Here is a 24,615-nt window from a genome sequence, read left to right as displayed (position 1 = left end):
CTTTACCCTGTAAACACGGGTATTGTCATTCCGCCAAGTCTGTTGCAAAACGTTTCTTGGACAAAAGCAAACGGAATGTGGTGGGACATAAATAAATCCAAACAGAATCAGTGGACTGTAAACACCCCTGGCTATGGGCAAGGTTGGACAGCAATCGATGCTTTGGTTTCATTTCCCTGGCACCGTTTCCAAATGCTAATGTTTTAGCATTTGTGGCAAGAATCCCATTCAAGTCATAACGATATTAGCATTATTCGCACATCATGTCCAAATAATAATCCAAAAGTATCTCAAATGGATTGTGAAGCGAAGTCACTGATTTGATTAGGGGATTTGAATATGGGAATTTAAGGGCAGGGTGGTGCTAGTGTCCTAAAATCTGAGAATGTTCAAATTGAAATGCAACCAGTGTCAACCTTATTTGATCAATGAAAAGGACAACACACTTACCATTTATACAAATCTAAAGCTTTATTGAATCATGACTTAAATGGAACAGAACACAGCACTAATAGTAATTTAAATCACACACTTGACTCAACAGCTAACCTAACGTGTCTCAAACTGTCTCAAACTGTACGGCAATAGAAGGAAAAGTCATATTTGCGTACCTATATACAAGAATATACCTTTTTTCTTTGTACATGGCAACACTGAAGTAATTAAGACAAAAGCTTATATTGCAAAGGTTTGTTTAGCCTACAACTAAGTGTTTTAATGAGGGAAGAAACTGATTTAGGGCTCTATTCAATCAGATCCGCTTTAGAAAGCAAGTGGTGTCAGAGGTCGAACTGTTTTAAAGTTGTCAAATCCACAAGTGGCTCCAAGCATTTACACCTAATGTGGACATTGCCATTGGCTGCACGGAGTCGCTCATAACAGAAATCCCATTCAGCCTTGTTTACAAGTTCGAACACTGGAATGTGAGATGTAATCTACACCTCGATTAGGATGATAGAAATCCTCATTATTTCGTTAATGATTTTCAATTTGAGTGTAATTATTTCTATATAGCCTCATTGTGAACTTTAATACCAGTGGCTTTGTGACAATGACTGCAACAGCAGCTGCTCACAGATTTGACAGCACAAACACAGTTCCATCTCTGACACCACCAAAACATCTGCTATGCAAGTGTTTGCCATTGCTGGTCTGATTGAATCTAGGCCTTAATCATGTGTATCTGAGAACCATACAGACAACATTAAGCTAAAATGGGCAGTAAAACAACCAGCAACTAAGCTTCCATAGTGTAGAGGAAAATGCAAAAGTGAAGGTCTTCACGGACCCATCTGTACCCAAATACTCGGTCGGGTTCGTTTCCAGAATAAAGTAGCTTAAAAAAATAATACTTTTCTGTTGCTTTTCTCATTCGGATCGGGTGTGGAGCCGACCAGGAACGGGTCTAGAATGTTTTATGCATATCGGGTCCGGGTGGGAAAGCCCAAGGTCCATTTCGGTACCGGTCCAACTTTTTGGACCTGTGAAGACTTCTAGACTTCTTCTGGAGGCAACTTGATCCTCCTGACCAGAAGAGCAAAGCCTGTCAGTTGCTGTCTGCATCATCACTGATGATCCCCTGCAGATTACTCCAGTCTGTGGCTCTCTTGCGCCCCCTGCCTGCGTGACTGTCCTCTTCACTGTCTGAGCTTGAGTTGACTACACGCTTATAAGCAGAGGATGGAGGGGAGGACTGTTGCTGCCATATGGACACCCCTCTCCGCTTTGGACGACCTGAGAGAGGGAGAACATTAGTAGTTAATTTATCAATTAGTACGTCCATCAATGTGACCATTTTTGGTTTTACCCTACTACTTTGTCTTCATTAATAGACAAAGTGACACATTGATTTGTTGAGTTAGTAGTTAGCAGCAGTGTCATTATATCAGAGGTAATTTACCCTGTCCGGTAAGAGAGGCAGATACCACTGAGGTTTTTAAATCCTGTTTAGAGACCCATTTTTGCATGGCCTATAGCATCTGATTTTATTCAGGGTATCTGCAGGTTCCATGAAGTAGAATTTAAGGGACTTAAGATCTTGAATGCCATTTTGAATACAATTTAATAAAAATTGAGGTCTGCGTGCCACACACCTGCTAATATTCCCATATGTTTAGGGATGGCTCTTGCGTCAAAGGCTATAGCCTCAGGCAGGTGTGCTATTTTAGCAATGAGCATTCTCCTGTAGCCTAACGGATGTAATAGCATAGTGGCTAGGCTATAGATGGCTGAAGTATGAGGTTGCCCATCTGCATTTTGCTTAGGCTACTCCAATTGGCTAAATCATTAGCTAGATCATAAAATAAGAATTTTGGCTTCGATACCAATACCAGCTATAATGATACTCAATACCATAACGATACCACTGAAAACAAGAACTTAAAGTAAAATATACAGCACTTGATGGCGTAGCAGTGAAGACGTGTTTTGTTCGTGTCTCGTGTATTTTTCGTATTTATATTTAAACTTTATTTTCAATCTCCTTTCGATTTTTACTTTTATTATACCTTCCGGTAACCTGCCTCACCCAATGTGATACGGTATCGCTATTATTTAAAAAAAAAAAATAACTTTAGAACACATTCTAGAACCTCCAGAAGCTAACCAGCTAATTAGCTGCAAGCTATTTATTAGTCATTGTTAGCTTTTACCTTCTGCACAGATACTCGGCAGTCTACCAGTATCGGACTGCCTCTCCACAACAACGCCGGATTCCTTCCGTGTCTGATCTTCACGGCTAGCTTGCAGCTAGCTAGCGCACAGCTTGCAGCTAGCTAGCTCACAGCTAGTTTGCACTCACCGTGGCATCGAAGCTATCCCACCTCCCGGCCTACTCAGCTGTTCACCCGAACCCCACTCATACACGGCTAGGGCCCAATACTCCACCGGATCCTTGCTGTAAACTCTGGACCTTGGCACCGGTTCACCGCTGCTACCGATTGGCTATAGTGGCTAACGCCACTGCCACGAAGCTAGCACCAGTTAGCCAGGCGCATCTCCCGGCTAGCAAACTAAATTCTACAATACCTCTTTTGCCATCTGGCTTCTCTGTCGACACGGCGCCCCGCCGCACCACCACGACTGGTCTGCCGACGAATACTCCATCCGCTGTGCCTTCACCCGACCGCCGTCGGAGCAGACACTACTAACTTTAAACGCCGTGTCGCCCGAGTGCTAGCGTAGTGGCGGCTCCCCTGTTCCATCTACTGCTGCCCTCTGGACACTATGATCACTTGGCCACATAGCTGATGCCTGCTGGACTGTATTAATCACGGTACTCCATTCTTTTTATTTTTTTTATCTGTCGGCCCCAGCCGCGAACTCAGGCTCTGTGTGTAGTTAATCTGACCCTCTCTGCCTAGTCATCGCCATTTTACCTGCTGTTGTGTTAGATGTTGTTTTAGCTAGCTCTCCCAATCAACACCTGCGATTACTTTATGCTTCGTTGTATGTCTCTCTCAAATGTCAATATGCCTTGTATACTGTTGTTCAGGTTAGTTATCATTGTTTTAGTTTACAATGGACCCCCTAGATCCACTCTTCATACCTCTGATACCTCCTTTGTCCCACCTCCCACACATGTGGTGACCTCACCCATTACAACCAGCATGTCCAGAGATACAACCTCTCTTATCATCACCCAGTGCCTGGGCTTACCTCCGCTGTACCCGCACCCCACCATACCCGTCTGCCCTAAATATATTCTACCATGCCCAGGAATCTGCTCCTTTTATTCTTTGTCCCCAACGCTCTAGGCGACCAGTTTTAATAGCCTTTAGCCGCACCCTCATACTACTCCTCCTTTGTTCCGCGGGTGATGTGGAGGTAAACCCAGGCCCCGCATGTCCCCAGGCACCCTCATTTGTTGACTTCTGTGATCGAAAAAGCCTTGGTTTCATGCATCTCAACATCAGAAGCCTCCTCCCTAAGTTTGTTTTACTCACTGCTTTAGCACACTCTGCCAACCCTGATGTCCTTGCCGTGTCTGAATCCTGGCTTAGGAGGGCCACCAAAAATTCTGAGATTTCCATACCCAACTATAACATTTTCTGTCAAGATAGAACTGCCGAAGGGGGCGGAGTTGCAGTCTACTGCAGAGATAGCCTGCAAAGTAATATCATACTTTCCAGGTCCATACCCAAACAGTTCGAACTACTAATTTTAAAAATGACTCTCTCCAGAAATAAGTCTCTCACTGTTGCCGCCTGCTTACCGACCCCCCTCAGCTCCCAGCTGTGCCCTGGACACCATTTGTGAATTGATCGCCCCCCCTCCTAGCTTCAGAGTTTGTTCTGTTAGGTAAACTGGGATTTGCTTAACACCCCGGCAGTCCTACAATCTAAGCTAGATGCCCTCAATCTCACACAAATCATCAAGGAACCCACCAGGTACAACCCTAAATCTGTAAACAATGACACCCTCATAGACGTTATCCTGACCAACTGGCCCTCCAAATACACCTCCGCTGTCTTCAATCAGGATCTCAGCGATTACTGCCTCATTGCCTGCATCCGCTACAGATCCGCAGTCAAACGACCACCCCTCATCACTGTCAAACGCTCCCTAAAACACTTCTGCGAGCAGGCCTTTCTAATCGACCTGACCCGGGTATGCTGGAAGGATATTGACCTCATCCCGTCAGTTGAGGATGCCTGGTCATTCTTTAAAAGTAACTTCCTCACCATCTTAGATAAGCATGCTCCGTTCAAAAAATGCAGAACTAAGAACAGATATAGCCCTTGGTTCACTCCAGACCTGACTGCCCTCGACCACCATAAAAGCATCCTGTGGCGGACTGCAATTAGCATCAAATAGTTCCCGCGATATGCAACTGTTCAGGGAAATCAGGAACCAATACACGCAGTCAGTCAGGAAAGCAAAGGCCAGCTTTTTCAAGCAGAAATTTGCATCCTGTAGCTCTAACTCCAAAAAGTTCTGGGACACTAAAGTCCATGGAGAACAAGAGCACCTCCTCCCAGCTGCCCACTGCACTGAGGCTAGGTAACACGGTCACCACTGAAAAAGCCATGATAATCGATAACTTCAACAAGCATTTCTCAACGGCTGGCCATGCCTTCCTCCTGGCTACTCCTACCTCGGCCAACAGCCCCCCCCCCCCCGCGCAGCTATTCGCCCAAGCATCCCAGCTTCTCCTTTACCCAAATCCAGATAGCAGATGTTCTGAAAGAGCTGCAAAACCTGGACCCGTACAAATCAGCTGGTCTTGACAATCTGGACCCTCTATTTCTGAAACTATCCGCCGCCATTGTCGTAACCCCTATTACCAGCGTGTTCAACCGCTCTTTCATATCGTCTGAGATCCTCAAGGATTGGAAAGCTGCCGCAGTCATCCCCCTCTTCAAAGGGGGAGACACCCTGGACCCAAACTGCTACAGACCTATATCCATCCTGCCCTGCCTATCTAAGGTCTTCGAAAGCCTAGTCAACAAACAGATCACTGACCATCTCGAATCCCACCGTAACTTCTCCGCTGTGCCACCATAATCAATTACAGAAAGAAAAGTGTCCTGGACAAGCCTCTTTCTAGCCATAAGTAGGAAGCAAGCCTCATAACGAAAATAGAAACCCAATTTCCATTCAAGCTCTGTCACAAGACTATCCACATGAACTTTGACGGACAACTTGTCATCCAACCAAATGCCTAGGTATTTGTAGGATGCCACTTTTTCAAATCACCAGATGTGACAATGCTAACGTTCTCTGGCAGAGTTCTAGCTCTGGTAAAAGTACATAAAGGGAGGCCTGCAGTGACTGAAAAGCAGTCTGGAGCTTGTCAACAGCCTGAACCAGAGAAGGAGCACATGAATATACACTGCTCAAAAAAATACAGGGAACACTAAAATAACACATCCTAGATCTGAATGAATGAAATATTCTTATTAAATACTTTTTTCTTTACATAGTTGAATGTGCTGACAACAAAATCACAAAAATTATCACTGGAGATCAAATTTATCAACCCATGGAGGTCTGGATTTGGAGTCACACTCAAAATTAAAAGTGGAAAACCACACTGATCCAACTTTGATGCAATGTCCTTAAAACGAGTCAAAATGAGGCTCAGTAGTGTGTGTGGCCTCCCCGTGCCTGTATGACCTCCCTACAACGCCTGGGCATGCTCCTGATGAGGTGGCGGATGGTCTCCTGAGGGATCTCCTCCCAGACCTGGACTAAAGCATCCGCCAACTCCTGGACAGTCTGTGGTGCAAGTTTGTGGATGGAGCGAGACATGTCGCAGATGTGCTCAATTGGATTCAGGTCTGGGGAACGGGCGGGCCAGTCCATAGCATCAATGCCTTCCTCTTGCAGGAACTGCTGACACACTCCAGCCACATGAGGTCTAGCATCGTCTTGCATTAGGAGGAACCCAGGGCCAACCGCACCAGCATATGGTCTCACAAGGGGTCTGAGGATCTCATCTCGGTACCTAATGGCAGTCAGGCTACCTCTGGCGAGCACATGGAGGGCTGTGCGGCCCCCCCAAAGAAATGCCACCCCACACCATGACTGACCCACCACCAAACCGGTCATGCTGGAGGATGTTGCAGGCAGCAGAAAGTTCTCCACGGCGTCTCCAGAGACTCTGTCACATGTGCTCAGTGTGAACCTGCTTTCATCTGTGAAGAGCACAGGGCGCCAGTGGCGAATTTGCCAATCTTGGTGTTCTCTGGCAAATGCCAAACGTCCTGCACGGTGTTGGGCTGTAAGCACAACCCCCACCTGTGGACGTCGGGCCCTCATGGAGTCTGTTTCTGACCGTTTGAGCAGACACATGCACATTTGTGGCCTGCTGGAGGTCATTTTGCAGGGCTCTGGCAGTGCTCCTCCTTGCACAAAGGCGGAGGTAGCGGTCCTGCTGCTGGGTTGTTGCCCTCCTACGGCCTCCTCCACGTCTCCTGATGTACTGGCCTGTCTCCTGGTAGCGCCTCCATGCTCTGGACATTACGCTGACAGACACAGCAAACCTTCTTGCCACAGCTCGCATTGATGTTCCATCCTGGATGAGCTGCACTACCTGAGCCACTTGTGTGGGTTGTAGACTCCGTCTCATGCTACCACTAGAGTGAAAGCACCGCCAGCATTCAAAAGTGACCAAAACATCAGCCAGGAAGCATAGGAACTGAGAAGTGTTCTGTGGTCACCACCTGCAGAACCGCTCCTTTATTGGGGGTGTCTTGATAATTACCTATAATTTCCACCTGTTGTCTATTCCATTTGCACAACAGCATGTGAAATGTATTGTCAATCAGTGTTGCTTCCTAAGTGGACAGTTTGATTTCACAGAAGTGTGATTGACTTGGAGTTACATTGTGTTGTTTAAGTGTTCCCTTTATTTTTTTGAGCAGTGTATGACTGTATATACAGTGCCTTGCGAAATTATTCAGCCCCCTTAAGTTAATACTTTGTAGCGCCACCTTTTGCTGCGATTACAGCTGTAAGTCGCTTGGGGTATGTCTCTATCAGTTTTGCACATCGAGAGACTGACATTTTTTCCCATTCCTCCTTGCAAAACAGCTCGAGCTCAGTGAGGTTGGATGGAGAGCATTTGTGAACAGCAGTTTTCAGTTCTTTCCACAGATTCTCGATTGGATTCAGGTCTGGACTTTGACTTGGCCATTCTAACACCTGGATATGTTTATTTTTGAACCATTCCATTGTAGATTTTGCTTTATGTTTTGGATCATTGTCTTGTTGGAAGACAAATCTCCGTCCCAGTCTCAGGTCTTTTGCAGACTCCATCAGGTTTTCTTCCAGAATGGTCCTGTATTTGGCTCCATCCATCTTCCCATCAATTTTAACCATCTTCCCTGTCCCTGCTGAAGAAAAGCAGGCCCAAACCATGATGCTGCCACCACCATGTTTGACAGTGGGGATGGTGTGTTGCTTTTACGCCAAACATAACGTTTTGCATTGTTGCCAAAAAGTTCAATTTTGGTTTCATCTGACCAGAGCACCTTCTTCCACATGTTTGGTGTGTCTCCCAGGTGGCTTGTGGAAAACTTTAAACAACACTTTTTATGGATATCTTTAAGAAATGGCTTTCTTCTTGCCACTCTTCCATAAAGGCCAGATTTGTGCAATATACGACTGATTGTTGTCCTATGGACAGAGTCTCCCACCTCAGCTGTAGATCTCTGCAGTTCATCCAGAGTGATCATGGGCCTCTTGGCTGCATCTCTGATCAGTCTTCTCCTTGTATGAGCTGAAAGTTTAGAGGGACGGCCAGGTCTGGGTAGATTTGCAGTGGTCTGATACTCCTTCCATTTCAATATTATCGCTTGCACAGTGCTCCTTGGGATGTTTAAAGCTTGGGAAATCTTTTTGTATCCAAATTCGGCTTTAAACTTCTTCACAACAGTATCTCGGACCTGCCTGGTGTGTTCCTTGTTCTTCATGATGCTCTCTGCGCTTTTAACGGACCTCTGAGACTATCACAGTGCAGGTGCATTTATACGGAGACTTGATTACATACAGGTGGATTGTATTTATCATCATTAGTCATTTAGGTCAACATTGGATCATTCAGAGATCCTCACTGAACTTCTGGAGAGAGTTTGCTGCACTGAAAGTAAAGGGGCTGAATAATTTTGCACGGACAATTTTTCAGTTTTTGATTTGTTAAAAAAGTTTGAAATATCCAATAAATGTCGTTCCACTTCATGATTGTGTCCCACTTGTTGTTGATTCTTCACAAAGATATAACATTTATTATTTTTTTATGTTTGAAGCCTGAAATGTGGCAAAAGGTCGCAAAGTTCAAGGGGGCCGAATACTTTCGCAAGGCACTGTAGATGTAACTTTGCTGGTTGCATCCCATTTCCCAAATCATTAATACAAAAATAAAAATCGATAACACAGGAGCTAAAATGGAACCCTGGGGCACACCTCTATTAATCAAGAAAGCTAGACTTGTGATTGTCAGTATATACACACACATCAGAAAGATAATTGGTTTAGGAACTTACTGCCCCTTCACTGAGACCAACGTTTCCGAGTCTAGCTAGCAACAATTCATGGTCAACTGAATCAAAGGCCTTTGATAAATCCAAACAGCGCAGCACAATGTTGCTTTTTATCAAGTGCATTAATTATGTCTTTTGCCACTGCCATAGCTGCAGTTGTGGTGCTGTGCCCCGATCTAAAGCCAGACTGAACCCCGCTCAGTATGTTCTTTTCAATTAAGAAGTTTAACCAAGTTCACTAGGGATTCATAGACTTTGGCCAGGATAGGGTGTTTAGAGATAGGACGATTATTATTATCATCTGAGGGATCTCCACCCTAATAGCAGTGGGAGGACATAAGCTGATTTCCAAATGCTGGGTATGGAATTGATTACATTAGAACCCTACACTGATTTTGATAATCTTCCAGAACTTGGCAGGGTTGTTTAGGTTCTCTTTGACTGCATTTATATAGTAACAAGTTGTCAAAAAAAACTGCTCTGTATTAAAAATCAAAGGTGACTCGGTAGAGATTTCATGGTATCTCACGGCCCAGAGTTTGGTCGCACATTACCAGAGATCAACAATAAAAGCTTAGCAATATATCTGTTGCCCAATCTGTGAGGACTAGCGGAGGATTGTCAATAAAACAAACTGCTCCCTGACCTCGACCTGTTCACAGGACCTCTCCCTTCCGCACCTGCTGTCTCCACCTCTGAATGCTCGGCTATGAAAAGCCAACTGATATGTACTCCTGAGGTGCTGACATGTAGGGGCTCCCGAGTGGCGCAACGGTCTAAGGCGCTGCACCTCATTGCTAGAGGCGTCACTACAGACCCTGGTTCGAATCCAGGCTATATCACACCCAGCCATGATTGGGTGTGTCCCAGTGTCATCCGGGTAGGCCGTCATTGTAAATAAGAATTTGTTCTTAAACTGACTTGGCTAGTTAAAAAAAAAATAATTTGCACCCTCTACAACCAATGTGATTATTATTTGACCCTGCTGGTCATCTACACTGAACAAAAATATAAAAACGCAACATGTAAAGGTGTTGGTCCCGTGTTTCATTACGCACAAAACACTTCTCTCAATTTGTGCACAAATTTGTTTACATCCCTGTGATCACGCCTTTCGTAGCCAATGTGAGCAAGACCTTTAAACAGGTCAACATTCACAAGGCCGCGGGGCCATACGGATAACCAGGACGTGAACTCCAAGCATGCGTGGACCAATTGGCAAGTGTCTTCACTGACATTTTCAACCTCTCCCTGACCAAGTCTGTAATACCTAAGGTAAATATTTTAAGCAGACCCCCATAGTCCCAGTGCCCAAGGCAGCGAATAACCTGCCTAAATGACTCCAGCCAGTAGCTATGAAGTGTTTTGAAAGGCTGGTCATGGCTCACATCAACACCATCCTTCCGGACAGCCTAGACCAACTCCAATTCCCAACAGATCCACAGATGACGCAATCTCAATCGCACTCCACACTGCCCTTTCCCACCTGGACAAAAGGAACACGTACGTGAGAATGCTGAGAATGCTGTACAGCTCAGCATTCAACACCATAGTGCCCACAAAGCTCATCACTAAGCTACGGACCCTGGGACTAAACAACTGCCTCTGCAACTGGATCCTTGACTTCCTGAAAGGACGCCTCCAGGTGTTAAGGGTAGGCAACATCATCTGCCACGCCGATCCTCAACACAGGGGCCCCTCAGGGCTGTGTGCTTAGTCCCCTCCTGTACTCCCTGTTCACTCACAACTGCGTGGCCAAGCATTACTACAACACCATCATCATTAAGTTTACTGACGACACAACGGTGGTAGCCCTGATGGGTGTGATGCCAGGACAACAACCTCTCCCTCAACGTGAGCAAGACAAAGAAGCTGATCGTGAACTACAGGAAAAGGAGGGATGAACACACCCCCATTCACAGAGGGTCTGTAATGGAACGGGTCGAGAGATTTAAATTCCTTGGCGTCTACATCAACAAACTATGGTCCAAACACACCAAGACAGTCATGAAGAGGGCATGACAACACCTTTCCCCCTCAGGAAACAGAAGATGGGGCATGGGTCCCCAGATGCTCAAAAAGTTGTACAGCTGCACCATTGAGAGCATTTAAAATTTAAAAAATTCAACCTTTAACTAGGCAAGTCAGTTAAGAACAAATTCTTATTTACAATGACAGCCTATGAAACCCAGACGACGCTGGGCCAATTGTACGCCACCCTATGGGACCTCGTGTCCCAATCACAGCCGTATGTGATACAGGAATCAAACAAGGGACTGTAGTGACACCACCTACACTGAGATGCATTGCCTTTAGACTGCTGTGTCACTCGGGAGCCCTGACCGGTTGCATCACCGCCTGGTATGGCAACTGCTCAGCATCTGACTGCAAGGCAATAAAGAGGGTAGTGCATATGGCCCAGTACATCACTGGGGCCAAGCTTCCTGCCATCCAGTACCTATATACTAGGCTGAGTATGAGAGAGGCCCCAAAAAATTGTTGAAGACTTCAGCCACCCAGTCATACACGGTTCTCTCTGCTTCCACACAGCAAGCGGTACCGGGGCGCCAAGTCCAGTTCCAAAAAGCTCCTACTCCTAAGCCATGAGACTGCTGAACAATTAATCAAATGGCCAACCAGACTATTTACATTGACGACACCCCCCACCCCTTTGTTTTTACACTGCTGCTACTCGCCGTTTATTATCTATGCATAGTCACTTTACACCTACCTACATGTACAAATTGCCTCAACTAACCTGTACCCATGTATATAGCCTTGTTACGGTGTTACTTTTTATTTCAGTTAATTTAGTAAATATTTTCTGAACTCTATTTCATGAACTGCATTGTTGGTTAAGGACTTGTAAGTAAGCATTTCACAGTTGTATTTAGCGCATGTGACAAAATTGACATGATAATTACACAGGTGCACCTCGTGCTGGGGACACTAAGGCCACTAAAATATGCAGCTGAGACACAATGCCACAGATGTCTCAAATTTAGGGAGAACGCAATTGGCATGCTGACAGCAGAGATGTCCACCAAAGTTGTCAGAAAATTGAATGTACATTTTTCTACCATAATCCGCCTCCAATGTCATTTTAGAGAATTCGGCAGTATGTCCAACCGGACACAAAACCGCAGACCATGTGTATAGCATCATGTGAGCGAGAAGTTTGTGTATGTCAATGTTGTGAACAGAGTTCCCCATGGTGACGGATAAGCTACAAACGAACATTATTGCATTTTATCAATGGCAATTTGAATGCACAAAAATACCGTGACCAGAACCTGAAGCCCGTTATGAGGCCCAATTTTGTATAAGGTGTTTGACCAACAGATGCATATCTGCATTCCCTGTCATGTGAAATCCATAGATTAGGGCCTCGTTTATTTACTTCAATTGACTGATTTTCACATATGTAACTAAGTACAGTACATTACCTGTGGTAAATTCAAATAATTGGACATGATTTGGAAAGGCACACCTGTCTATATAAAAGGTCCCATACTTGACAGTGCATGTCAGAGGAAAAACAAATCCATGAGGTCGAAGGAATTGTCCGTAGAGCTCCGAGACAGGATTGTGTCGAGGCACAGATCTGGGGAAGGGTACTAAAAAATTTTATGCAGCATTGAAGGTCCCCAAGAACAGTGTCCTCCATTCTTAAATGGAAGAAGTTTGGAACCGCCAAGACTCTTCCTAGAGCTGGCCGCCTGGCCAAATTGAGCAATCTGGGGAGAAGGGCCTTGGTCAGGGAGTTGACCAAGAACCCGATGGTCACTCTGACAGAGCTGCAGAGTTCCTCTGTGGAGATGGGAGAGCTCTCTCTGCAGCACTCCACCAATCAAACCTTTATGGTAGAGTGGCCAGACAGAAGCCACTCCTCAGTAAAATGCACATGACAGCCCGCTTGGAGTTTAACAAAAGGCACCAAAATAATCTCAGACCATGAGAAACAAGATTCTCTGGTCTGATGAAACCAAGATGGAACACTTTGGCCTGAATGCCAAGCGTCACGTCTGAAGGAAACATGGCACCATCTCTACGGTGCAGCATGGTGGCAGCATCATGCCGTGGAGATGTTTTTCAACGGCAGGGAGACTAGTCAGTATCGAGGCAAAGATGAACGGAGCAAAGTACAGAGAGATCCTTGATGAAAACCTGCTCCAGAGCACTCAGGACCTCAGACTGGGGCAAAGGTTCACCTTCCAACAGGACAACGACCCTAAGCACACAGCCAAGACAATGCAGGAGTGGCTTTGGGACAAGCCTCTGAGTGGCCCAGCCAGAGCTTGGACCCGATCTCTGGAGACACCTGAAAATAGCTGTGCAGCGACGCTCCCCATCCAACCGGACATAGCTTGAGAGGACCTGCAGAGAAGAATGGGAGAAACTCCCCAAATACAGGTGTGTATTTACTTTAAAATATGATATTGTTGCAAGATAGCCATGCAATTGATCGAACAGTAAATGTAATGTCCTACAAAAACTTTCCATTGGTATGCCTATATAGGCTACTTGCTGTATACACAGCAAATGTCGCGCTCCGCATCTTCTCAAATTAGGGCTTTCCCCCACCGCAAACAATATTTCAACCAATCGATTGGTCTACATTTTTCCATGTGTATTTTCCTCATATACTGACACATCCTATGCGTTCTAATCAACTATATTCACTGAGCTTGTCTGATGCATTCAGCACATGGTTTGATTAAATAATTAAGTCATACAAATGACGAGTGAGTCCAACCAGCAATCGATTTGATTGTGCCGGGCTGACTTGCTGCGCTTTGTTAAAAAAAATATACATTATTTTTTAAAGACAACAGTCTCACCACAACAGAACAAAGTGTTAATCGCTCTGTCCGTGTTGCTGAAGCTGCAACATAAAGCCATTTGACTTAAAAGTCCTGTGAACAAAATCCCTAATTTGTTTAGGAAAAACATTCCTTATTCCCTCAACCTGTTCTCTTTACGTCACACATGTATGCATCGCATACACGTGACCAAAGACTTATTTGCACAGGATTAGTTATTCCAGAGGACAAATCGGACGGGATTAGTTTTCCAAACTGCTCCTTGTAAATTGTCAATTTCTTTCCAATAAATGGACAGTTATGACAGAAGCCTGAAGGTTTCTATTCTACGTGTGACGATACATTATTTCAACATGTCCCGGTGACAGGGCCACACTGATAACTCGAGCTTGGTTCCCAAGTTTCTGAACCATCTTTCCTATCGTGTCACTATATTCATGTATAGCTTACGCGCAGGACTTAGTTCAATGTATTGTTCTCCTTTCACAAAATGCGAGCAACACCTGTCAAAGAATAAGTCTGAACACTCACAGACTTACATGGTGACACTAAATAGGCCATAACCCAACTCAAAATCATGCAAACAAAAATGATCACTGATGAAACACTATACCGGTCACAAAGACAACACACAATTGGGGCCCATTAGTCAGTCTCTCTTACGGTCATGTGCACCGGGTGTAAATGCTGGTACGTTAACAGTAATGGTGGTAGTATTTACAACATTAACTAGAGTTGCAACTCTCCTTTTACTCTGTGTGCAAAGGGGGAGAAGGAGTGCGAGAGAAGCGAAATAGGGGCATATGCTTTCATTACAGGAAGCAGGTTAATGCACCTTACTGTTTGAAAAAATAATGGTTTAAGAACACCAAAAAATCTGCAGGAACATTGTGTAGCCTTATCACCGACGTAAGCAAAATGTATTTGGTAAGAGGACAACTCTAGTTAATGTTGTGGTCTATCAAATTGTATAGGCTACCTTGATCTCTTCTCTTTCCCCCCTCTGGCAATGGCCAGACTCGCACACACAGAAGTGCACATGTGGAGGGCTCTCCATCTTGAAAGTGCACCTCGAGTATTATTTGAATTAAACAAATAAAATGGGCATGGTGGCAACAATTAAGCAGCAGCACAATGTAAGAAACAATGTAGTCATCTCCATCACATGTTAAGACCTTTGAAAACTAAATTGATGACATTAAGACTTAAAGCCTTTAAAAATCTGAAATGAATTTAAGACTAAGGACCCTCAGACACCCTGTTTATTGCTACTTTGTTTAATTTTTTACAACCAGTCTAACTTTATTTACTTTATTGTTCATTTGATCTACATTTTGATTTCAGATCTACAGTTTGTGCTTCAACAAGTATTCCCTGTACCTAAAGTTGAAACAAAGATGGAGAAGATTGGATAAGACTATTAAAGCAATAGAACAGAAAAATATCCACCTAGCCAATCAGAGTGCAATGTCAGGGTATGCAATCAGCTAAGATCTAGAAGCAAGCAGTTGATTAAGGAGTGGGCGAAAATGTCACCTTGTGTAGTTATGATGTTGCAGACATCTAGGTCTGCCAACTCCTGAGCCTCCTCTCTCTTAAGTCTGGCTTTCTTACACTTCTCTATAGAAGGCTGGCCTGAGGGGGGAGAGACAGAAGCCATTAGTCCCCAGCAAGTTTCCACTGTCCAGCAATGCCACCATGGCTCACTCCACCTCACGGATATCAGCCCCGTTTATACCTGGTGCTAATGTGTCCTTCGTACTAATCTTGTCCACATTCTGATTGTCCCCAATTTTTTTATATAGGTGTAGATTAAAAGACGCATTGTGATTCGATGGTGATTAGGAAGATCTGATCACATTCAGAAGTAGTCAGGCACGCATCGTGTCTGGATATACTTACAAGTGTAGACGCATCTGGACAGTGAAGCCATTTAAATCATCGTCATCTCACCCTCAAATCATTGACAGGTGGCACCATTGACTTAAAACATCAATAAGAGTCTTTAAATACATATATTATTAAAACAATTATGCATACAGGCAGGGTCCTGGAAATCTGGTAACAATGCGGCACAGTGGACAGAGACATTTTTATACCATGTGTATGTCAAAATGTGTGCACAATCAGAATGTTGACAAGATCAGGACAAAGGACACATATTAGCGCTAGGTATAAACAGGACTTTAAAAGCATCACATAGGTGTGAACAATACAGTGGATTAGCCCTTTAACCAATTGAAAGGCTACATGGAGCTATTGCGTACAACCTATTCAGTCAATTTACATTTTCAATTTGGTGGAGTGAGCGAGGGCATACGGACCAAATAAGAGAATTCAAATTCATTGCCAAAGCCCCCCAATTACCTTTGACACCCAGTTCTTCAAGCTCCCTCTTCAGCACAGCCACCTTTGACTTGATGGAGCAGCAGCCATCCAGGAGCTTCTTGTAATTCCGTCTCACACCACAGAGGGCGATGTAACGCTTCAGCCTGGCTACCGCCGTGTTGTCCTTCATGTTACATGGATGGAGCACATTTTTCCAGGATTAGCCTAGGCTAATACCCTGACTACACCACTCGCGTTGCAAAATAAATGTAGGAAAATATGTTACTAAATTTGTGCACCCACAGTGCTCGGGCGCGCCAACGAGCATCTGCGTTGCCAAGGGCTAAAATAGAAGTAATTTCTATTTCTGATGCAGATCACTCTCCCAACTCCTCACTGGTTTATAGAAGCAGGTACCCACGTGCCATCTCCTCATTGGTTTTACCCACGTGGGTGATTGAAAGACACAGTTTTGCCAGTTGTCGTGGTAATACTATGAAAGTGTAGATGCCAATCACCATATAAGTTCAAAAATTTAAAAAGCCTAGGAGGAGAGATGACAAGAAACGATTCGGTTGACCGTTTTGTGTGTGGATTAACTGTCAGAGTAGAGGACCTTGTGCATTTCAGGAAAAATAACTCAATGTTTATATCCCAGGACAAATTAACTAGCAACAGCAAGCTAGCTAAATAGGACAAATTAGCTAGCAAGTGCAAGCTAAATTGCCATACATGTTTAATGCTTTTTGACCTGTCCCCAAATTAAAGTAATTGTTTTGATATTTTAACCTGCGTGTCATGACCGCGTTTGGTGTATGGGGACAAAATACATTTATGCACGATGGCACACGCGCGCAGCCAGTTTGGGTTCCATCTAAGGCCGACTCCAGAAAGAGCCCCTTGCCTCTACACTTTATATTGCCTTGAAACCAGACATAAAATTGTATAGAATTCTTCGTCAGGCAGAAATTAGCGTTTGAGTCAGGCAAGTTTCCTCTTACAACCCCTACAAACCAGAATGTTGAATAAAATTATATTTTAACACACTTTACCGGTTGTTCATTCAGTTGGTCCTTTCGGTGGTAGGGAATGCGAGACAATATATCCACAGGAAAGTATAATTACATCAATGTTAAAATTGTATTTATTAAACATTCTAGCTTGTAGAGGTCAAGATGGGAAACTTTCCTGATTCAAAACGCTAACTTCGGCCAAAACCAAGAATTCTATGCAATTCAACGTTGGGTTTCCAGGCAACACTTTGTATAGATCAGAAGGGATTTGGGGACGCATGGGCAATATAGCAGTAACTATATACCTTGCCTTGTAATTTCATCATACAGCATATTATATTGATCCAATACCTTCAGAACTACTTCAGTATTTGAACCATGTCTGAACCAAGTACATTGCGAATGTGAAAGTGTGTTGGCAACTACCTGTGCCTACTGTGTGCTTGAGTTGGCATAGAAGCCGCTGGCCTCACCTTTCCACCTTTGGATCCACTCTCACTGCTCTCACCCTTTATTGGCCGCTTCGCCACAGACTTCCTCTTTTTCACCTGTTCTGGCCTGACCTCACTTTCCTGTTCGTCCTCCAATGATGGGAGGGATGAGCCAGAGTCTTGGGCTGGCTCATCCTTCGTCTTAGCCATCACTTCTTCGGTTTCATCTGAGAAAGAAGAAAAATTACTTTAGGGAGGGGGAAATAGTACATTACTTGAACGCTTGTCATTGGGGCTACATAATGGTATCCTATCCCTGGATTTTTCACTATGTTTGGGCCTTTACTAGGACACATTATGCATGCTCATGAACACAACCACTTGATAACTCACCCTCTCCCCCGCTGGCTTCCTCTGAAGATGCACCGTCATTCTTTTCTCCCTCACTCTCTGACCTGGAGTCGTTGTCATTTTTTTGTATTTTTACCCCTTTCTGCGCCATTACTTCAGCCTCTCCAATGTGCTCCGAGTCACTCCCAACAACCTGCACTCTTTCTCTTCTCTGCAATGGTTTTTCCTTTAACCCATTTCCACTCTCCCTCCTTTTCAAACACTTGCTCTGCACTTTCACATCCACATTTTCTTTTCCTCCCGTTCTTTTTTTATCCTCTTCAGAGTCACTTTCTGAATTGACTTGGTCCTTTTCCTGTTTGTGGGTTTCATCTCGTTTCCTCTTTTTGTTCTCCTCAAAATCTTCTTCCTCGACTTCAGAGTCATGTTCTCTCTTCCTCAGATTCACCGTTTTGATCTCAACATCACTTTCTGAGCTAGTTTCAGTCTTCCCACTATTGTGTACTCCTGTGTGTCCCCCTTTGTTTTTCTTGGTGCCGATTTGGGAAACTTGCTCAACACTTCCCATGTCCTTCCCCTCCTCTTCTTCCGCCATCTGCCTTTCTCCATTTCCCACTCTCTCGAGTCCAGAATCTGGGGAATCTTAAAATAGTTAAAGGAAATAAAATGTCCAAATTAGATTAAGAAAATATTGCTTAAAATACCGTGGCTATCACAGATAAGTCTTAATTCTTTAAAACAAATCATGGGATGAGTCTCAACTTCATAATAGGCATGGTTCACACAAATCTGAATAAATGTGTCTCAAGTTAATATTTGACCAGCAATATGAACCGCAGCACACACTGTGGGCTTTCACTATGACAAAGGGCAGCATTTTCATTGCACCGCTATAATTAAAAACTGAAATAGATGGGACTGCACCACAGTTGAGCTGTGGACAAGTTGCAACACACTAACTCAAGTTATTGGATAATATACATTTTCAGACATTTATAAAAAAAGCTTAATATAAATAAATAGTACGGAGACATTTTTTTTAACAGTTCTGTGCCGTTTTAAGTGAGGAGAATTTCACCCAAGGGCCACTACTATTGGAAATGACCTGATTGGGCCGACTGAAGCCGAGATCTCTTTGCCTTGGATCCATCTGCTTTGGTCCTGCCTCCTTTCTCCTCCTCCTCACCCCTCTTCCGTTTGTTGTGGAGAGGCATCGGGGTAACGTTGATAATGGCTTCATTGTCACTGCTGTCACTGTCCTGAGAGAGGGGCAGAGGTCCCAGGTCAGATTATAATCGAAACCAGCTCGAACCGAGATAAATGCAACAGCTCGGGACTGTCATGACAGCATGCACCTACCAGGAGCAATAACATGAATGTAATGTAATTGGGACTGGAAAACTGTAGTGACTTCTCATCCGAAATAAACTAAACAAAAATATAAAAACGCAACAATCAAAGATTTAACTGGGTTACAATTCATAAGGAAATCAGTCAATTGAAATGCAGAGCATTCGGAAAGTCAGACCGCTTGACTTTTCACATTGTTACGTTACAGCCTTATTCAAAAATGGATTTTAAAAAATGTTCCCTCGGCCTCCCGGGTGACGCAGTGGTTAAGGGCGCTGTACTGCAGTGCCAGCTGTACCACCAGAGACTCTGGGTTCGCGGCCAGGCCACGACCGGGAGGTCCGTGGGGCAACGCACAATTGGCCTAGCGTCGCCCGGGATAGGGAGGGGTTGGCCGGTAGGGATATCCTTCTCAGATCCTCAGTCTCATCGCGCACCAGCGACTCCTGTGGCGGGCCGGGCGCAGTGTGCGCTAACCAAGGTTGCCAGGTGCACGGTGTTTCCTCCGTCACATTGGTGCGGCTGGCTTCCGGGTTGGATGCGCGCTGTGTTAAGAAGCAGTGCGGCTTGGTTGGGTATCGGAGGACACATGATTTTCAACCTTAGTCTCTCCCGAGCCCGTACGGGAGTTGTAGCGATGAGACAAGATAGTAGCTACTAAACAATTGGATACCACGAAATTGGGGAGAAAACGGGGTAAAATTCACACAAAAAAAGCCAAAAAAATGTTCCCTCAATCTACACACAATACCCCATAATGAAAAGGCAAAAACAGGTTAAGACATTATTTTTGCACATTTATAAAAAAATTAAAAAAACAGAAATAGCTTATAAGTATTCAGACCCTTTGCTATGAGACTAGAAATTGAGCTCAGATGCGGTTTTCATTGATGTTTTCATTGATTATCCTTGATGTTTCTACAACTTGATTGAGTCCACCTGTGGTAAATTCATTGGACATGATTTGGAAAGGCACACACCCATCTATATAAAGGTCCCATAGTTGACAGTGCATAAACCAAGCTTTGAGGTCGAAGGAATTGTCCGTAGAGCTCCGAGACAGCATTGTGTTGAGGAACAGATCTGGGGAAGGGTACAAAAAAAATGTCTGCTGCATTTAAGGTCTCCAAGAACACAGTGGCCTCCATCATTCTTAAATTGAAGAAGTTTGGAACCGGCAAGACTCTTCCTAGAGCTGGCCACCCAGCCAAACTGAGCAATCGGTGGAGAAGGGCCTTGGGCAGGGAAGTGACCAAGAACCCGATGGTCACTGACAGAGCTCCAGAGTTCCTCTGTGGAGATGGGAGTACCTTCCAGAAGGACAACCATCTCTGAAAAACTCCACCAGTCAGGCCTTTATGGTAGAGTGGCCAGACGGAAGCCACTCCTCAGTAAAACGCCCATGACAGCCCGCTTGGAGTTTGCTAAAAGGCACCAAAGACTCTCAGACCATGAGAAACAAGGTTCTCTGGTCTGATGAAACCAAGATGGAACGCTTAGGCCTGAATGCCAAGTGTCACATCTGGAGGAAACCTGGCACCATGCCTACGGTGAACCATGTGGTGGCAGTATCATGCTGTGGGGATTTTTTATCAGTGGCAGCGAGACTAGTCAGGATCAAGGGAAAGATGAATGGCGCAAAGTACAGAGATCCTTGATGAAACGCTCAGGACAAGACTGGGGCGAAGGTTCACCTTCCAACAGGACAATGACCCTAAGCACACAGCCGAGACAAGTCTCTGAATGGCCATGAGTGGCCCAGCCAGAGCCCGGACTTGAACATATTGGGAGAGACCTGAAAATAGCTGTGCAGCGATGCTCCCCATCCAACCTGACAGGGCTTGAGAGGATCTGCAGAGAAGGGAAGAAACTCCACATATACAAATGTGTCAAGCTTGTACTGTCATACCCAAGAATACTTGACGCTGTAATTGCTGCTAAAGGCGATTCAAAGTACTGAGTAAAGGGTTTGAATGCTAAAGTAAATGTGAGTTTTTTTTATTTGATAAAATGTGCAAATATTTCTAAAAACCTGTTTTTGCTTTGTCAATATGGGGTACTGTGTGTAGATTGAGGGGGGAAATGCAATCAATTTTAGAATAAGGCTGTAACGTAACAAATTGTGGAACAAGTCAAGGGGAATACTTTCAGAATGCACTGTAAATTCATTAGGCCCTAATCTATGGATTTCACATGGCTGGGAATACAGATCTGTTGATCACAGACACCCTACATTTTTTTTTACAAATTACTAATACAAATTTAAAAAATACAAATAGTCAGGTGCATGGATCAGAAAACCAGTCAGTATCTGATGTGATCACCATTTGCCTCATGCAGTGCGACAGAGTTAATCAGGCTGTCGATTGTGGCCTGTGGAATGTCGTCCCACTCATCTTCATTGGCTGTCATTGGCTGTTGCTGGATATTGGCGGGAAAGCTGTTGTACACGCTTTTTGTGCATCTGGAAAATCAGCTCATGAAACATGGGACCAACACTTGACATGTTGCGTTTATATTTTTGTTCAGTGTATTTAAGAACAAAATGTACTTCAAAATGATTCCTTCCACACTTCTGACCACCCAAGACCTGTAGCGGTCACCCAATCACTTCAGATCTGTGTGTACTCGATGGAGAAAGAAAATATTTTATCAAAAGTTATGGGGCATCAAACTGAAAGACAGGACAGCAGCTCTGGGTCAAATACATGTCAAACTTTACTTACAAATACTTACAGACATAGGCTATATGTGAAAGTACCTGCAATCTGCTTGATTTAGGCTGAAGGTTTGCACTTTTGAGACTGTTCCATGGTACTGGGCAAACTAAATTGAGTTTAATTCAAGTACTTACCTATTTGATCCAGGTCTGAGGGAGATATATTGATTGACAAAATCGTATCTACTCACAAACATCTTTACCTGCATCCTCAGCAGTTCCTCCTCTACCACTCTCTTCATCAACTGTCTGTCCTCCTGGTTTAGTGAGTCCCGGCCAACACATGCCAAATACCGCCCTCTTAAGATGCCAAGAGTCAATGTGCTAGGAGGGGGGGAAAAAAAGAGAATGAAATAGATACATTTTCAATGAAACAGAGAATGGAAACTGACATTATGACGAATATGACGTAGTGCTGGGGAAATCTTCAGGGGATGTAGTATTTCATTATATATTTCATTTCCTTAGAGAGACAAGATTATTGGGTAGGGTTTAGACCGGGGTAGGCCGTCATTGTAAATAAGAATTTGTTCTAAACTGACTTACCTAGTTAAATAAAAAATAAATAAGGCACCTTAACCTTAAAGTTGGTTGCCAACCACCATATAAAATCCACAGAAAGACAACTTTCTTCACAAGAGCTCTGCTCCACAAAGTATAAATGCTCTGACTTCTGCAGAGTGAATTAAAAAAATGTAACTAGGCAAGTCAGTTAAGAACACATTCTTATTTACAATGAGGGCCTACCCCCGCCAAACCAAGACAACGCTGGGCCAATTGTGCGCAGCCCTATGGGACTCCCAATCCCGGCCGGATGTGATACAGCTTGGATTCGAACCAGGGACTGTAGTGCCACATCTGGCACTGAGATGAGGTGCTTAGACCACTGCGCCCTTCGGGGGCCTCAATACAGACGTATATATAGACTCGCCTTTTATGAACGAGTCATTCAGAAAAAAATAACAACTTTCCAGTGAGTAAAAAGAGTCGTTCAAAAATAACGAATAGTGCTTATGGGTATTGTGAACGAGGCATTCGAGTGGTCTGAGGCAATCGGTAATTAATGAGCGTTTAAGTGCAACTTTAGATGGTTTAGGGAATCAGCTCGAGATTTAACTATGGTTCTAATAACTAAACCGGGCCCTGGGCGTTAGAGAACAGACACGGCAAACAGGGGAACATGCAAGCCAACCACGCAAGAGCGGTTATGGTATGTTAAACCTTTGCCACAAGCTAGCAGGAATTTCAATGCATGATTTGACTTCGTCTAAAGGAACTGCAAAAGGGAGTTTACCTTAGGTCAGGACAATCACGGAGTTGTCCTGAAACGAACCTCCGAATCTGTGTTTCCTCCGCTGACACCATTTATTAGCCAGATAAAACTTTGCTGCTTGATTTTTTCCCTCCAGATTTGCCACAACATTGCGTAACCGTAATGACGCAACTAGCTACGTTTTACTTGCTGTTTGTGTGGTCATGTGGATTTCAAGACAATATAACTTTTGCACAACGTAGCAACGCCCACTTCCGTCCAACTTCCTACCCTATACATAGCTTCCTGTCGCCCCGAAATCGCTCGTTTTATCATTTCCACAGTATATTATAATCATATTTCTATAGCTTTTTTAAATCATTCGTGTTTTAAATTCTGTTTATCCGTTCAGTTAGTGTTTTTTGTAATTCGATTGTCTCTTTAGCTAGCAATGTTAGCTACCAGTACCTAGCTAACGTTAGTGCTAATGACGTTAACGTTATTTGTTCCGGCATCTTTATTGAAATTTAGGAAATGAAGATTTCATTGAACCTTATGGTGGGCTTCGCCGTCTGAAGGGAGCAGTACATTCGATGTGGAATAACTACGATGTCCAAAAGATCCTCATGTCACCGATGGGAAGCATTAACTGCATCTGGGCTGTGGCTTGGCTTTTCACAAAACTCCCAGTTTTGGGCCTCTTGTGAAGGCATGGGCCAAGGAGCAATGAGCTATTACTGCAATGCATCTTAACTTTTTTTTTGCTGTGACCGTCCATTTGTTAATTAACACCTCTGCTTATACTCTGAACAAAATGTTATAAAGAGTTTTTTACACAGACAAGAGGACAGAAACATTATTAACTGAATTCTTTTTAATTAATTAATTTCAGAGATTGGTTTTGTTTCTCTTTCATTAATTGAAAGATAAAGGAGCTTCTCCCTTGTTTATTTAGTTTTTCCTGCCTAAGAACTTTTGCATGTACACATTAGTACCAGTCACCCTTCTAATTAGTGAACACCACTGGATCTCTGTATTCTCTCACCTGAAGAGACTATGTGAAGCTGGTCTTCACTGAGCACAAATGTGCAGCCTTGAAAGTTGCCATCTAGGGGTAGTGACGGGAATGCTGGTGTCTCCTTATGGTGAACTGTGTCACGTTGTGATTGGAGGCTGCTGGTAAGACAGGAGGCTCCCGGTAAGACAGGAGGCTCCCCACCTGTACCTTTCCAAAGTGGGATATCTGCTTTTCAGCAGATATCCCTATGCTGCAGATCAATGGCTTGGATAGAGGGTCAAAGCTCTTGTATGTCTCTTCTATCTGGGAAACTGAGAGGTCGGGGAGTGTTCCAAGAAGGGTGCTG

At 44.1% G+C, this 24,615-nt stretch overlaps 1 protein-coding gene across 4 annotated transcripts; it reads right to left on the bottom strand.

The window, feature by feature from the left end:
* Nucleotides 1–452: 452 nt before the first annotated feature.
* Nucleotides 453–23,939, bottom strand: hirip3 (HIRA interacting protein 3). 4 transcript variants are annotated; one of them, XM_021624319.2, is made up of 8 exons: nucleotides 23,294–23,939; nucleotides 22,203–22,323; nucleotides 19,036–19,189; nucleotides 17,973–18,572; nucleotides 17,622–17,806; nucleotides 16,175–16,319; nucleotides 15,344–15,442; nucleotides 453–1,734 (listed from the first exon to the last, which is right to left on the bottom strand). In XM_021624319.2, exons 1-8 carry the CDS (start codon nucleotides 23,362–23,364, stop codon nucleotides 1,547–1,549), a joined length of 1,563 nt encoding a protein of 520 aa, XP_021479994.2. In that variant the 5' UTR covers nucleotides 23,365–23,939; the 3' UTR covers nucleotides 453–1,546. The 4 variants fall into 4 exon arrangements, with proteins under 4 accessions (XP_021479994.2, XP_021479995.2, XP_021479992.2 ...); XM_021624320.2 differs by having other exon boundaries at nucleotides 17,973–18,563; nucleotides 23,294–23,555; XM_021624317.2 differs by having other exon boundaries at nucleotides 22,191–22,323; nucleotides 23,294–23,532.
* Nucleotides 23,940–24,615: the final 676 nt, after the last annotated feature.

The sequence above is a fragment of the Oncorhynchus mykiss genome, chromosome 12, assembly GCF_057628025.1.
Source record: "Oncorhynchus mykiss isolate SJ-2025 chromosome 12, ASM5762802v1, whole genome shotgun sequence".
In the NCBI taxonomy this organism is placed as follows: domain Eukaryota; kingdom Metazoa; phylum Chordata; class Actinopteri; order Salmoniformes; family Salmonidae; genus Oncorhynchus; species Oncorhynchus mykiss.
The sequence above is the reverse complement of the archived record's forward strand: the minus strand, read 5'-3'. Positions and strand labels throughout refer to the sequence as shown.

Bases quoted from the DNA above. Each gene is read 5' to 3' on its own strand.
- hirip3 (XM_021624317.2), bottom strand. From the start codon at position 23,364: ATGGTGTCAGCGGAGGAAACACAGATTCGGAGGTTCGTTTCAGGACAA. The intron at 19,190-22,190 runs GTGAGTAGATAC...CCCCTCTCTCAG, and splicing joins GGATGCAGGTAAAGATGTTT to GACAGTGACAGCAGTGACAA. The intron at 16,320-17,621 runs GTGAGGCCAGCG...TGTAACATGAAG, and splicing joins GTGGATCCAAAGGTGGAAAG to GACAACACGGCGGTAGCCAG.